At 43.7% G+C, this 16,045-nt stretch overlaps 2 protein-coding genes across 2 annotated transcripts in view; both read right to left on the bottom strand.

Annotated features, from left to right (window-relative positions):
• Positions 1-16,045, bottom strand: part of LOC143714503 (uncharacterized) — a gene marked incomplete at its 5' end in the record, with an annotated part of 55,437 nt that overhangs the window by 29,366 nt on the left and 10,026 nt on the right. The gene's annotated exons all lie outside the window — the stretch shown is intronic.
• On the bottom strand, positions 1,673-7,899 carry LOC143714355 (butyrophilin subfamily 1 member A1-like). The gene is made up of 3 exons (XM_077205473.1): positions 7,836-7,899; positions 2,096-2,440; positions 1,673-2,022 (listed from the first exon to the last, which is right to left on the bottom strand). Exons 1-3 carry the CDS (start codon positions 7,885-7,887, stop codon positions 1,673-1,675), a joined length of 747 nt encoding a protein of 248 aa, XP_077061588.1. The 5' UTR covers positions 7,888-7,899.

Raw genomic sequence — 16,045 nt, 5'->3', positions numbered from 1 at the left:
ATTACCTCATTTGTCATGTGTGGACTATATACCATAGGGTTGCACAACATCCCTCTGTTTAGAAAGTGACATCACTATTTTGGATTCACCTTTAGTACAAAGTGTGTGTATGTGTAAAGCTATGTTGACTTATGTTATTCATACAATACCTACTCACAAATAAACATAAAAAACAAAGCCGGCTGCAATGAATTTCTGTGCAAAACAGCTTTTACTACAAACAGTAACACTTCCACACAAGAACATTGTTATCACACAAGAACATTTTGATTAAAAAATCTCTTTTGGCTCTTTTTAAATATTTAGTCAGTTTTAAGAAGCCAGCTTGACGGCAGCGCGCACAAGTCATTGGCTCCGCTCCTACCCAATGACAAAGGCACGTAGGTTTTTTTTTCCATTGGAGTACTCACGTAAAGGATGGGCGCGCATGCACAACTACTATCATCATGCTGTTAGGCAGTAGTACCCCTGCGCTGGGTGCGCCCCTTCCCCTATAACTGAGGAGCTAATTTGTGTGCATCTGTGTGAAACACGCATAGGAAAAAAAGAACGACAGAAAGAACGGCTCCCCTCCAGCCGTGACTCGGCTCCCATCGTTCATGTTTATGAGCCGTTCAAAAGAATCGGTTCGTTCACGAACGTCACAACTCTACTTGTTTGTCTGCTGTTATTGGTTTATAACAGTCTAATGAACAAAGAAAAGTGTGATCTGATAGTGTGGTCATGTTTTGGCATAATCATGCTATGATCTGAAAAATGAAACTTATTGAGATAGTTTTGTTTAACTTGTTAGCAACAACTCTGTGATTTTACATCATATGATTATCAGTATTTTTCTTATAATCCAAAATATTTAATAAACATTGTTCTGATCAAAACACTTTCAAAATAATTTATTTAGAAACACAGACATTAATAATCAGCCTGTGAATCTCAACAATGGTGACAATAATAATGCATGTTACAGTGGCTGCCACCAATCACAACTCATTAATGGCTCCCATCATGCATTGCGGTATGAATAAATTATAAACTGAATTGTCTATGTAATTTACTTTTCCTAATTGAATATTCTGCTCGTCACCATTGTTGAGATGCATAGACTGAATCTTGACGTCTGTGTGTGCCTAAAAGAAAGTTGTTGTTTTTTACAGAAATTTTAAGAAATCCTTTATATTAAATCTAAAATTCTGGATATTTATGCAGAATCAGTTATGCTGTAACCAACAACATAAATCACAAACATAAAGTTCAAATGATGATTGTCATAATATAACCATTAGATCACTTTTTTCTTTGTTCATCTGGCAGTTATAACGGTAACACTTTATTTCGATAGTCCACTTTAGACAGTGGAGTGTTAATTTAACACTGGAGTTTTTGCTGTGTACAAAGAGTCGTAGTTAACTGACAAGCTGAGCCATATCGCATTAATTATTGCTGGCGATACGTCCGCGATATTGATGCGATGTGCCTCAGCTTGTCAGTGAACTACGGCTCTTTGTAGTAAATGCCGCTCCATCTGAAAGCAGGTGAAGCCGATTTACTACTTATCAAGGAACCGGCTTTACTGACGAGATGCGCATAACAATGTGAGGCGATATATCGCCCAGCCCTAGAGACACTTTATATAAAACTGAATGTAAATGTATAACTAAATTACAGTTGTGTGTTAGTTATTGGACTCACCCTCTTGCTCCAGCACTACAATTTCAATGGCTGAAGCTCCACCAGCAAAGTCTTCACACATGTAAATCCCTTTATCGAAGTTTCCTTTGGGGATTTCAGCAGTGAAGGACTCAGCTCGGTCTCGGTAGCGCTCATCTGATGAATCTGGAAAAGCCTTGTTGTTTTGGTAAAGCAGGACCATGTCTTCATCTTCATCATCTTCATGGGTTTTCTTCCAGGAAACCTCTTCAAAGTCTTCAGGTGTGATGTGAGAGTCTACAGAGCAGTTCAGAGTGACATCTTCACCCACAGACGCAGATATGGACCAATCTGATCCTGAGACTAGCAAACGCTCTGAAAGAACAAACAGTGTAAATATCACATACAGTCAAAGTATTTCTGTAGATCCATTTCAGTTCAGACTCACCAACATCTTTTATTTGAACCTCAGTTTCTCCAGACTCCTGCTGACTCTGAACTGTACATGTGTATTCTCCTTCATCTTCAGCTCTCAGATCATCCAGACGGAGGGAGAAGTTTCCATGTTTAATCTCCTCAGTGAAGAAATGAGCTCTATCCTGATAATCCTGCGGCTGTGCCTCTGCTCGACTCACACCACCTTCATACAGATGAACTAAAGTATCTGAGTCTTTTCTTCTCCATTCCACCTTCAGATCCTCCATTAGTAAAGGTTCATCAACATAACAGGGCAGAACCAGTGAAGATCCCAGAGGAGCAACCAGAGGACCAGAGGGACCGCGCACAGTCAACCCTGAAAACAATGTTTTTCCCATAGACAGGGGAAAGAGAAAAGTGAAATAAAGCTAGTTTTGTAGTCAAAACTCGATAATGATATTTTTAGCTGTTGAAATTTGCATCCCTATTTTTATCTTGTGTATTTTAAAATGTAAGCGTAGTGTCAGTTCTGGCAGGTCTCCTTAGTCAAGCTCACATCAGTGACTCTCAGCTGATCCTGATAGGAATACAACTCCGATCACTGTATACATACAGTAAGTGAAGTCAAGTCACCTTTATTTATGTAGCGCTTTTTACAATACAGATTGTTTCAAAGCAGCTTTACAGAAATAGCAGGAAAATAATGTTGTAAAAATATTGTTAAATATAAAATTAAATGTAAATGTCCCCAACTAATAAGCTCCTTCAGTATTATCAGCAGCTATGGCGTTTCTCAGGAGCTGATTACCCTCCTCTAGGGCTGGGCGATATATCGCATGACATTGTTATGCGCATCTCGTCAGTAAAGCCGGTTCCTTGATTAGTATAGTAAATCGCCATCACCTGCTTTCAGATGGAGCGGCATTTACTACAAAGAGCCGTAGTTAACTGACAAGCTGAGCCATATCGCATCAATATCGCGGACGTATCGCCAGCGACAATTAATGCCATATGGCTCAGCCTGTCAGTTAACTACGACTCTTTGTACACAGCAAAAACTCCAGTGTTAAATTAACACTCCTGCGAGTGTATATGAGTCCACACTCAAGAGTGCTAAAGCTAATGAGATAATTAAGTGATTAATTTAGTGATGCTTGAGCATTATTGAAGACACCTGATGTTAACAAGCAGAATCACTGAAGGAGAAAATCTAAAATTGTAAGCAACCGTTATGGCGATCAGTGTTTGCTTTAGTTGGGCTCTTGACCCTTATATTATTAAATTTAGATTTTGTTTGGCTGTTGTATCTGAGTTATAATTGACAGGTGAACAAAGAAAAAAGTGATTTGATGGTGTTGGTTATATTATGACAATCATCATTTGAACTTTATGTTTTTGATTTATGTTTTTGGTTACAGCATAACTGTGATTCTGCATAAATATCCAGAATTTTAGCTATAATATAAAGGATTTATTAAAAGTTGTTTTCTAAAAAAAAAAATCTTCCCGTTAGGCACACACAGACGTCAAGATTCAGTCAATGCATCTCAACAATGGTGACGAGCAGAATATTCAATTAGGAAAAGTAAATTACATAGAAAATTCAGATCATAATTTATTCATATCGCAATGCATGATGGGAGCCATTAATGAGTTGTGATTGGTGGCAGTGACTGCAACATCCTTTATTATTGTCACCATTGTTGAGATTCACAGGCTGATTATATATGTGTGTGTTTCTAAATAAATTTATTTGAAAGTGTTTTGATCAGAACAATGTTTATTAAATATTTTGGATTATAAGAAACATACCTATACTCATATATGCTCTAAAATCACAAAGTTGTTACCAACAAGTTAAACCAAACTATCTCAATAAGATTCATTTTCAGATCACAGCATGATTATGCCAGGACATAACCGTTCATTTGATTGTTATAATTTAACAAAAGCAGACAAACAAATTTAAAGAGCATGTATAAGGGTCAAGAGCCCAACTAAAGCAAACACTGATCACCATAACGGTGGCTTACAATTTGTGATTTTCTCCTTCAGTGATTCTGCTTGTTAACATCAGGTGTCTTCAATAATGCTCAAACATCACTAAATTAATCACTTAATTATCTCATTCACTTTAACACTCTTGAGTGTTAATTTAACACTGGAGTTTAGGGCTGGGCGATATATCGCACGATATTGTTATGCGCATCTGGTCAGTAAAGCCGGTTCCTTGATTAGTAGTAAATCGCCTTCACCTGCTTTCAGATTGAGAGGCATTTACTCTACAGCACAAACTCCAGTGTTAAAGGAGAACTCCGGGTAATTTTTAAGTTAATCTTGATCGTTAGACCTTTGTGAGTACTGACTATAGAAAAAAAAATGAACCGGATTGGTGCTTGCTACTCGGAGCTGCGACCGCAAATGCCCAGAGCTCCCACCCAGCTAAAACAGCAGTTATGGGGGCATGGACATAAAGAGCGTTTTTGAGCCTCTAAACAGACACATCATGCAATTAAAATGTCTGTCCAACATGAACAGGGACCCTACATGTAAACAAGATACGTTTAGCAACTTAGCCATTGTTTCAACTCACCTAAAAAGTCTTTTAGACGGCAAGCTGTAGTCTCGCGCTGCAGTCCCGTGCTGTAGCCGGAAAAGGTAAACAATGTCCAGGTGGGAGGAGCGTTGATCATGTGCGACGAGTTAAGATCAGAGTTGCTTACAAGTGAAGAAGAAATGGTTCGTGTTTGTGCCTTTCCGAATTGTGGCAACAGAATGCGAAAATATAAGAGCTTAAATTTTCATCGTCTTCCTTTTCATGACCTCGAGATTCTGCAGTTGTGGCTAGTTGTACTTCAACTTGATGTGCAAACTCCCGTAGAAGTACTACGCGCTAAAGATTACCGCATTTGCAGCGAACACTTTGACAAGGATGACACACACTCAACACAGCGGGGCCGTTTGAAGAAAAATGCCATTCCATGTACAAAGACGGGTGCAACCACTGTGGAGGTAATGCAAACTTTATTTATCCTTCCATTTGGGCGCACACGGCATGAGGAGAGATGTGCATGAATGTTTTTGTAGTCTTATTTACAAAGCTTTAATTATTTCACTAGCTTCTTCGACTTGAATTGTAATTGTATTGTAATTGTATTCGCTGCAAATGCGGTAATCTTTAGCGCGTAGTACTTCTACGGGAGTTTGCACATCAAGTTGAAGTACAACTAGCCACAACTGCAGAATCTCGAGGTCATGGAAAGGAAGACGATGAAAATTTAAGCTCTTATATTTTCGCATTCTGTTGCCACAATTCGGAAAGGCACAAACACGAACCATTTCTTCTTCACTTGTAAGCAACTCTGATCTTAACTCGTCGCACATGATCAACGCTCCTCCCACCTGGACATTGTTTACCTTTTCCGGCTACAGCACGGGACTGCAGCGCGAGACTACAGCTTGCCGTCTAAAAGACTATTTAGGTGAGTTGAAACAATGGCTAAGTTGCTAAACGTTTCTTGTTCACATGTAGGGTCCCTGTTCATGTTGGACAGACATTTTAATTGCATGATGTGTCTGTTAAGAGGCTCATAAACGCTCTTTATGTCCATGCCCCCATAACTGCTGTTTTAGCTGGGTGGGAGCTCTGGGCATTCGCGGTCGCAGCTCCGAGTAGCAAGCACCAATCCGGTTCATTTTTTTTTCTATAGTCAGTACTCACAAAGGTCTAACGATCAAGATTAACTTAAAAATTGCCCGGAGTTCTCCTTTAAATTAACACTCAAGAGTGTTAAAGTTAATGAGATAATTAAGTGATTAATTTAGTGATGGTTGAGCATTATTGAAGATACCTGATGTTAACAAGCAGAATCATTGAAGGCGAAAATCACAAATTGTAAGCAACCGTTATGGCGATAAGTGTTTGCTTTAGTTGGGCTCTTAACCTTTATACATTCACTTTAAATTTGTTTGTCTGCTGTTATTTAATTATAACAGTCAAATGAACAAAGAAAAGTGTGATCTGATAGTATTGGATGTGTTCTGGCATAATCATGCTGTGATCTGAAAATGAATCTTATTGAGATAGTTTGGGTTAACTTATTGCCAACAACTTTGTGATTTAAGAGCATATGAGTATAGGTATGTTTCTTGTAATCCAAAATATTTAATAAACTTTGTTCTGATCAAAACACTTTCAAATGAATTTATTTAGAAACAGACATCAATAATCAGCCTGTGAATCTCAACAATGGTGACAATAATAAAGCATGTTGCAGTGGCTGCCACCAATCACAACTCATTAATGGCTCTCATCATGCATTGCGATATGAATAAATTATGATATGAATTTTCTATGTAATTTACTTTCCTAATTGAATATTCTGCTCGTCACCATTGTTGAGATGCATTGACTGAATCTTGAAGTCTGCATGTGCCTAAAAGAAAGATTTTTTCTTTTAGAAAACAACTTTTAAGAAATCCTTTAAATTATAGCTAAAATTCTGGATATTCATGCAGAATCTCAGTTATGCGGTAACAAACAACATACATCAAAAACATAAAGTTCAAATGATGATTGTCATAATATAACCAACACCATCAGATCACTTTTTTTCTTTGTTCACCTGGCAGTTATAACTCAGATAAAGTAGCCAAACAAAATCTAAAGTTAATAATATAAGGATCAAGAGTCCAACTAAAGCAAACAATGATCGCCAAAACGGTGGCTTACAATTTGAGTTTTTCTCCTTCAGTGATTCTTCAGGTGTCTTCAATAATGCTCAATCATCACTAAATTAATCACTTAATTATCTCATTAACTTTAACACTCTTGAGTGTGGACTCATATACACTCCCAGGAGTGTTAATTTAACACTGGAGTTTTTGCTGTGTACAAAGAGCCGTAGTTAACTGACAAGCTGAGCCATATCGCATTAATTATTGCTGGCGATACGTCCGCGATATTGATGCGATATGGCTCAGCTTGTCAGTTAACTACGGCTCTTTGTAGTAAATGCCGTTGCATCTGAAAGCAGGTGAAGGTGATTTACTACTAATCAAGGAACCGGCTTTACTGACGAGATGCGCATAACAATATCGTGCGATATATCGCCCAGCCCTACCCTCCTCCATTCCCAGCTCCACCTCTCGTCACTCAGGATCTGGCATTCTGACTCCCCTCGAATCAGAATAAATTCTTGAATTATGTTTTACTTTAAAATCTTGAATTAATGTGTTTTACTTTAAAATCTTGAAATGATAATATCTGCATGCATACATTCATGTTGATTCTGTTGTGTTCCCCCTAAGCGGGGTTATTGCTGCTCTTATTCACGCTAGGCTGACTGGAAGTGCAAGGAGTTCTCGCCCAGAACAGAACCATACCATCAATCCTAACTGTATGCTAATATTCAATTGTATTTAACGATAGTGGTCTTGACAGAAATGATGTACTTTAGTTTAAGAGTAAGCACTGAGGTCCTCACTATTTTTCTCCTTTTACCCAATGCCAAGCACATACTCCACGATTTTAGCCCAGCTCATAAAAAGACATTGAGCAAAATCCAAAATCGTGTTAAAAATGACAAGTAAAACAGGAGAGATTCATCTATGCTCTTAATTTTTACTAATTATAACACATGCATTGATTTTACAGAAGGAGGAAATATGTATTTTCTTCACTATTCAGGTACAAATAAAACATTTTATAAAGAAAATAAATTAAATATTTTGTAAAGAAATCCATATGTCACCCATAATCCAGTGCATACCGTTCGATATAACTGGAATCACGGTCACAGAAATGAACATAAGCAAGTCCATGTTCAGCTGAAGTTATGATCATCTCTCTCCCTCAAAGTGAAATCTGTAAGTGATCTGCACATGAAGTGTGTTTAAACTTGTATTGCTTTCTTCCTTGTGTTTCACAAAGAAATTAAAAACTGCAGCTCATCCAGATAAACCAGTTCTGGTTAAATGGATAACATCACAAAGAGAGTGAAAATAAAAAATAGGGTTAGGCATCTGTAAAACACCTCTGTAAAGAGAGTATAATCTGAAACAGCAGTTTTTTTTAAAAGATCAAGAAATGAGCAGAAATTTTACCCTAAATTAAAAATGTGTTATATGAGTCAGTTTGATGAGATAATGTTGCATTATTCTGCTTACTTTGCAAAGACGACTCGTACTTGAGCTTTACTTTACATTTTATTGTTCTCCTCGACTTCTTTCACATCACTGATGTACGTCAAAACATTCACGTGTAAACTTAACTTGAAGTACTGATGTAATTGCCATTCATTTTATCTTATTAATATAATAAACACATTACTTTAACTAAACATAAAACAAAAATGAAAAAAAGGACGCCGGCTCTCTCTTGCATTGGCAATCATGACATCGAGTTTTCTACAGTGAAAAACAAAACATGGAGATATTGCAGGTACAACAATAATTGATTGTCATTTATTAACAACATAAATGTATTTAAACAAGTCGTATGTGTGGTTGCGAAAAGCGTACTCGGTTACTAACGTAACCTCGGTTCTCTCTAGAGAGGGAACGAGTACTGCGTAATATCTTACGCTATGGGGAAAACCTCTTTTCCACGAGATATTGAAACCAAAAATTATCCTTTAATTTTGATTAATGTAAAACGCTGTGCGGCAGCGTGCAGACATAGGCAAGACGGCTCGCGCGCCTATTGGCTGCCCTGCGGCAACAGCAGCAAGCCTATCGAGAGAGGCCCTGCGTGACGTGACATCCAATGGGGGTGCTTCGCGCCCATTTCGTCGCGTCCCGCCAGAATAGGCGTGGCCTTGGCCTATAAATACGCTCGACAGGCTGATACAAACTGGTTTTCATCGCTGAAGCGAACCAGCACTGTTGTATGCACGGCAAGATACGCAGTACTCGTTCCCTCTCTAGAGAGAACCGAGGTTACGTTAGTAACCGAGTACGTTCTCTTACGAGAGTATCTCTCGTACTGCGTAATATCTTACGCTATGGGGAACACAATGTAAGACGCCGTGCGTACTGGGATCCGACATCAAAGTCCCAAGGGCAGTAGCCCGGGGCTCATATAGTGCATAATCACCGAAGACTCACAGAGAGTCGGAGAAGAGAGGCTACCAGCATCATTCCCCACGAAATAGCATCCCATAGGAGCTAGTTATGTCAACAGTATATCCCGCAGACAGGGTGAACGCGTTCAGCCTGAACTGGGCAAAAATACGGGCTATTCAACACCCATGGAGCTGTTCCATCGATCAGTGAGCGATACTCAATCAAAACTCAGCATTCTGCGCCGGCGCAGCTGGACAGATAGTACTGAATTCTAGACCGACAGCAGCTTGGCCTGTAAGGCGGGAACTTCTAGGTTATAGAACCTTATAAATGTAGACGGCGAGGCCCAGCCCGCCGCCATACAGATATCATGCAAGGAAATCCCACTAGACCACGCCCACGAAGAGGCCACGCCTCTCGTGGAGTGCGCTCTGACACCCAAAGGACACTGCAGGCCCTTAGAAGTGTAAGCCAGCGCTATGGCATCGACTATCCATCTGGATAGGCTCTGTTTTGATGCGGCCAGTCCCTTGGAGCGTCCGCCAAACAAAACAAAGAGCTGCTCGGTCTGCCTGAAGACAGACGAGCGGGACACATAAGCCCTCAGCGGCCTGACGGGGCAAAGGAGATTAGCATCCGCCTCCTCATTGTTCACCGGGAGGGCGCACAGGAAAATAACCTGGGCCCTGAACGGTGTGTTGAGGGATTTTGGCACGTACCCGTGCCTTGGTTTGAGTATGACTTTTGAGTCATTAGGCCCAAACTCAATACAGGACGCGCTTACTGAAAGCGCTTGCAACTCCCCCACTTGCTTCATTGAAGCAAGAGCCACAAGAAATACCGTTTTGAAAGACAGGTGCTTCATGTCTGACAAATGGATTGGCTCGAATGGGGCACCTTTCAGGGCTTCCAGAACCGTAGAAAGGTCCCACATAGGGACTGAGGGAGGTCTGGAAGGATTCAGCCTCCGAACTCCCCTGAGGAATCGCACGACGAGGTCGTTCTTCCCCAGTGACTGGCCAGACGTCGGTTTTGCAAACGCTGCTATGGCCGCCACGTATACTTTGAGCGTGGACGGGGTTCTACCCTTATCCAGCAGCTCCTGAAGGAAGGAGAGCACTTCCGTAACCCCGCAGTCTACGGGTGAAAAGCCCTGAGCTTGACACCAGGTAGAGAACACTGACCATTTCGAGGAGTAGAGCCGTCTAGTAGACGGGGCCCTAGCCTGCGTGATCGTGTTTAACACTCCCTCCGGGAGGTTAGCGGGTACCCGTTGATGGCCCACACATGTAGGGACCATAACTCCGGGCGAGGATGCCAAATTGAGCCCTTTGCCTGAGAGAGGAGGTCTCTCCTCACCGGTATCGGCCACGGGGCAGTGCTGGCCAGCTGCATCAGGACTGGGAACCAGGTTTGGTTCGTCCATAGCGGAGCAACGAGCAGCACTGGGCATCCATTTTCCCTGATTCGTTCCAGCACTTGAGGCAGGAGCGAGACGGGGGGGAAAAGCATAGAGGGGGCGTCGGGGCCATACGTGGGCCAGCGCGTCCCTGCTCTTGGAGAAAAAGTTCGGACAGTGAGCGTTTTCCTGGGACGCGAACAGGTCCACCTGCGCTCTGCCGAATGTCTCCCACAGCAGTTGGATCGTCTGCGGGTGCAGCGACCATTCCCCTGCTGGGACATTGTTTCTGGACAGTCTGTCTGGTCCCAGATTCAGGTGACCAGGCACATGCGCTGCTTTCAGTGAAAGCAGGTTGTGCTGAGCCCAGCCCAGGGAAGCGTTTCGTCAGCCTGTAAAGGCTTCGGGACCTGACGCCGCCCTGGTGATTTATGTACGCCACCACTGACATGTTGTCCGACCGGACTAAGACGTGGCGGCCTTTTATCTGGGGACAAAAACGCCTTAGCGCGTTGTCTACTGCCAGCATTTCTAGACAGTTTATGTGTAGGAGCTTCTCCCGTTCTGACCACTGGCCCAAGAACGGTCTGCCCTCGAGCAGCGCTCCCCACCCCGAGGTGGAGGCGTCCGTGGACACCACCATCACACTCGAGGGAGTCCCCAGACTCACGCCTGACTGGTACCAGTCGGCTTTTTTCAAGGTTTCAGAGCCGAGACGCATTTCCTGTCGACCCTGAGGCGAAACAGACCAGCGGCCCAAGCCCCGGGCGGAACTCGTGATTTCAGCCATAACTGCAGTGGGCGCATGCGAAGCAGGCCCAGCTGAAGTACTGAAGATGCTGAGGCCATGAGGCCCAGCATTTTCTGAAACCGTTTGAGCTGGACTATAGAGCCGCGGCGGAAGGATTTCACGGCGCGCTGAATGTTCAGTCCTCGCTCCGGCGACAGACGTGCTGTCATAGACAGCAAGTCCATCACTGTTCCCAGGAAGGAGATTTTCTGGCTGGGAGACAGCGAACTCTTCGCCCAATTGACTGTGAGACCCAAATTCTCGAGATGCTCGAGTAATGCGGTCTTGTGTTCTATGAGCTCTGATCGTGATCGAGCTAGAATCAACCAGTCGTCCAAGTAGTTCAAAATTCGCATGCCCTGAAGTCTCAGGGGTGCGAGAGCCGCGTCCATGCACTTCGTGAATATACAGGGTGCTGGAGACAGGCCGAACGGTAGGACTGTGTATTGATATACCTGGCCCTCGAAGGCGAATCTCAAGAATCGCCTGTGACGTGACGCAATCTGTATTTGGAAATAGGCGTCTTTCAGATCTATTGACATGAACCAGTCTCCCTGGCGCACGTGCGTGAGGATTTTGCTGGTTGTCAGCATTTTGAACTTGCGTTTCAGAAACGCTTTGTTCAATTGTCGCAGATCTAGAATGGGTCTGAGACCCCCGTCTTTTTTCGGTACCAGAAAATATCTGCTGTATACACCCCCTTCGCTCTGAGCCTGAGATAAAGGTTCTATGGCCCCTTTGCTCAGTAGTTTCGCTATTTCGGTTCGGAGTAGATGAGATACTTCATTGTCCACCGTGGTTTCGACACGCGCCGTGCAACGGCGGGGACGTCGAGCGAACTGTAGCGAATAGCCTCTCTTTATAGTGTTCAACACCCATTCTGATACCCCGGGAAGCATTGCCCATGCATTCGCGTGGATAGCTAGAGGCAGAATGATATCCGGGCTCTGGCTGCGGCACAGCGGCGGCTGCAGAGCTTCGGTGTGCTGAGACATGAACACTGTGTTTAAAGTGCGCGAGGCGGGGGGCGCGCCCGATCACGGCGGGCAGCCTGTTCGCACTCGCTTTCTCTGACAAATTGTGGAGAGAGAACGAGCGGGACAAACCCCGTAGGGTTCAGCGTGTCTGTGAGTGAATGTGGGCGCGGGACAGCGGGCACATTTACTGCACTGAAAACACCGTTGGCTTGCGCTGACTGAATATGTGTTGGTTTCGTTTTTACAGAAACCGTGGGACACGCACTGTGTAGTGTTTGTGGGCACTGTGTCGTGGGCACATTCACTACGTTTGCGAGTCGATTTTATTTGTGCTAGCCCTGAACTGTGGCGGGCTGTGTCTGTGTGTGGGAATGGGCACTGTGACGTGGGCATTCTTACAACACTCATAACACCATCGGCTATGGCCGGGACACCAGAAAATACACTCTTTATTGGATTTATCTGGGTCGCCGTAAAAATGGCGTTAATGTGCAGGCAAGCGGGCTGTGGTACCGGCTTGTTTACTGCGAAATACACTGGAACAGTCACATTGTTTGGAACTGAACGAGCGAGAGGTTTCGGTGGAGTCTGGCCGCGGCGAGACTTAAACACCGTGGGTCTTAGCTGACTGTATGTGTGTTGGTTTCGTTTTACAGAAAACGTGGCACATGCAGTGTGTAGTGTTTGTGGGCACTGGGTTGTGGGCACGTTCACCACATTTAATGCACAATTGACATGAGTCGATTTCATATGTGCGAGCCCTGCACTGTGTTTGTGTGTAGAAATGAACACTGGGCTGTGGGCATTTTTATTACACTCAAAACACCATCGGCTGTGGCCGGAATACCAGACAATACATTGCTTATATGATTTTTCTGGGTCGCCGTGGAAACAGCATTTGTGTGCAGGCAAGCGGGCCATGGTACCGGCTTGTTTACTGCAAAATACACTGGAACAGTCACATTTTCTTGGAACTGAACGAGCGAAAAGTATCAGTGCAAGTCTGGCCGCGGCGAGACTAAATTTTATCTGCTGCGAGAGCTGGGACCGAACACGGGTCTCCCGTGCGATGGCTGTAGGTTTCGCCACTGAACCACAGGGGGAAACAACAAAAGCTTAAAATAGCTCGAGCACATAATAGAGCGTCATCACAGTTTTGTGTGTGTTGGCGTTTGTTTGCATGCGTGCGTGTTATACAACAGGCTCATTGCTGCAATATTGACATTTTCAGCCGCTCAAACTAAGAGGAACTGAGAAATGTTTGAGAAATGGAGATTGGTCCGGCCTCGGCGGGACTAAAAATACACTCTATCCTCATTTCGCCGATGACGCATGCCCACGGGGGGCGGGGTAGCTTTCTTATAACGTAAAGAAAGCTAGCCGCGGTTTAATGCTGGCCCGTTTCCCTGACGACTCGCGGGCAGAAGGGGGAGATCCACAGAGCTCGCCCAATACTCACTGTCCGACGCGGGGATATAGCAGCTGGCCTCCTCTACAGATGCAGCTATCTCGTCGTCATTAATGGCGGAAGCGGCGGCGCGCGGCGGCCGTTGTCCGTCAGTGAGCGACTCGATTGAAGCTGGTGAAGCTGGCGGGCGAACCGGCGAGCTTTCACGGCTGGAGAAGGATCGGGGACCCGCTGAGCACGGCGCTTTGCGGCGCGGCACTACAGCGGGCGGGAGTCTCACTCACCATGGCAATAGCTGGCCTCCTCTACCGATGCAGCTATCTTGTCATCACTAATGGCGGAAGCGGCGGCGCGCGGCGGCCGTTGTCCGTCAGTGAGCGACTCGATTGAAGCTGGTGAAGCTGGCGGGCGAACCGGCGAGCTTTCACGGGCTGGAGAAGGCTCGAGGACCCGCTGAATACGGCGCTTTGCGGCGCGGCACTACAGCGGGCGGGAGTGCAGACTCGGAGAGAAAATGCCAGGCAAGTCCTCAGAGTCACCATGGCAATAGTTCCACAGGAACGAAGCGTCTTCAAAAAGACGCTTGCTCTTTTAGAACAGATACAAAACAGAGATAGAGTGTGAGTCGCAGCGGCGAACACACTCAGCAGTGAAAAGGATATGAACGCCGGAAAGCGTAGCAGGTACGGCGGCTGAAGGCGGCGAGGTGTAGGCCAGCGACTTCAGGCTCGAAGGCTCGTCCCGCAGAAGGCTTACAATCAGACGGCGCGGCTTCTCACTCCGGATCCAGCGATGCAGTAGTGCTTCGCTGAGGAGTTGAAAATCAGTTTGTATCAGCCTGTCGAGCATATTTATAGGCCAAGGCCACGCCTATTCTGGCGGGACGCGACGAAATGGGCGCGAAGCACCCCCATTGGATGTCACGTCACGCAGGGCCTCTCTCGATAGGCTTGCTGCTGTTGCCGCAGGGCAGCCAATAGGCGCGCGAGCCGTCTTGCCTATGTCTGCACGCTGCCGCACAGCGTTTTACATTAATCAAAATTAAAGGATAATTTTTGGCTTCAATATCTCGTGGAAAAGAGGTTATCCCCATAGCGTAAGATATTACGCAGTACGAGAGATACTCTCGTAAGAGAACTGTTGATGTGTCTGGCTCTAGCACACGCGTTCTTTTAGTACCTTTCTGAAGCCAGACTAACATAACGACTTACAAACTTACAAAATATTGACAATAAACAAACTAGTGACAAACAGATCAACCCTGAACATCACAAAACCAGCTACTAAAGTCATAGCAAAACCATAGCAAAATAAGAGCAAAAAGGAAAAAACAATGAAAATTACAGGAAAATTCAGCTGCTTAATTTATTCATACTGCAATGCATGATGGGAGCCATGGATGTGTTTTGATTGGTGGCTCCCATCATGCACTGCAACATGAAGCATTTGTGTCATTGTCACCATTGTTGAGATTCATATGTTGATTCTTGATGTATGTGTGTGATATGAAAGCTTTCTGGTATAACAAACTGGTAATAATAAAAGCAATAATGTTTAATGGTTTGAAGTAGGGCTGCAAGATTAATCGCACAATGTTGTTATGCGCATCTAATCAGTAAAGCCGGTTCCTTGATTAGTAGTAAATCACCTTCACCTGCTTTCAGATGGAGCGGCATTTACTACAAAGAGCCGTAGTTCACTGACAAGCTGAGCCATATCGCATCAATATCGCGGACGTATCGCCAACGATATTTAATGCGATATGGCTCAGCTTGTCAGTTAACTACGGCTCTTTGTACACAGCAAAAACTCAGTGTTAAATTAACACACCTGGGAGTGTATATGAGTCCACACTCAAGAGTGTTAAAGTTTATGAGATATTTAAGTGATTAATTAAGTGATCATTGAGCATTATTGAAGACACCTGAAGAATCACTGAAGGAGAAAACCGGAATTTCAGGTCACCATTATGGAGATGAGTGGTTGCTTTAGTTGGGCTCTTGATCCTTATATTTTCATTTTAGATTTTGTTCAGCTGTTGTATCTGAGTTATACCTGCCAGATGAACAAAGAAAAAAGTTGATCTAATGGTGTTGGTTATATTATGACATTTATCATTTCAACTAAACGTTTGTGATTTATGTTGTTGGTTACAGCATAACTGAGATTCTGCATAAATATCCAGAATTTGAGATATAATATAAATGAGTTCTTAAAAGTTTTTAAAAAAAAAAGGCACACACAGATATAAAGATTCAGTCAATGCATCTCAACAATGGTGACGAGCAGAATATTCAATTAGGAAAAGTAAATTACATAGACAATTCAGATCATAATTTATA

The sequence above is a fragment of the Siphateles boraxobius genome, unplaced genomic scaffold (genome assembly GCF_051911475.1).
Source record: "Siphateles boraxobius isolate OS27281-9 unplaced genomic scaffold, OSU_SipBor_1 54, whole genome shotgun sequence".
Taxonomy (NCBI): Eukaryota; Metazoa; Chordata; class Actinopteri; order Cypriniformes; family Leuciscidae; genus Siphateles; species Siphateles boraxobius.
This window is presented reverse-complemented; position numbering and strand designations above follow the sequence as displayed.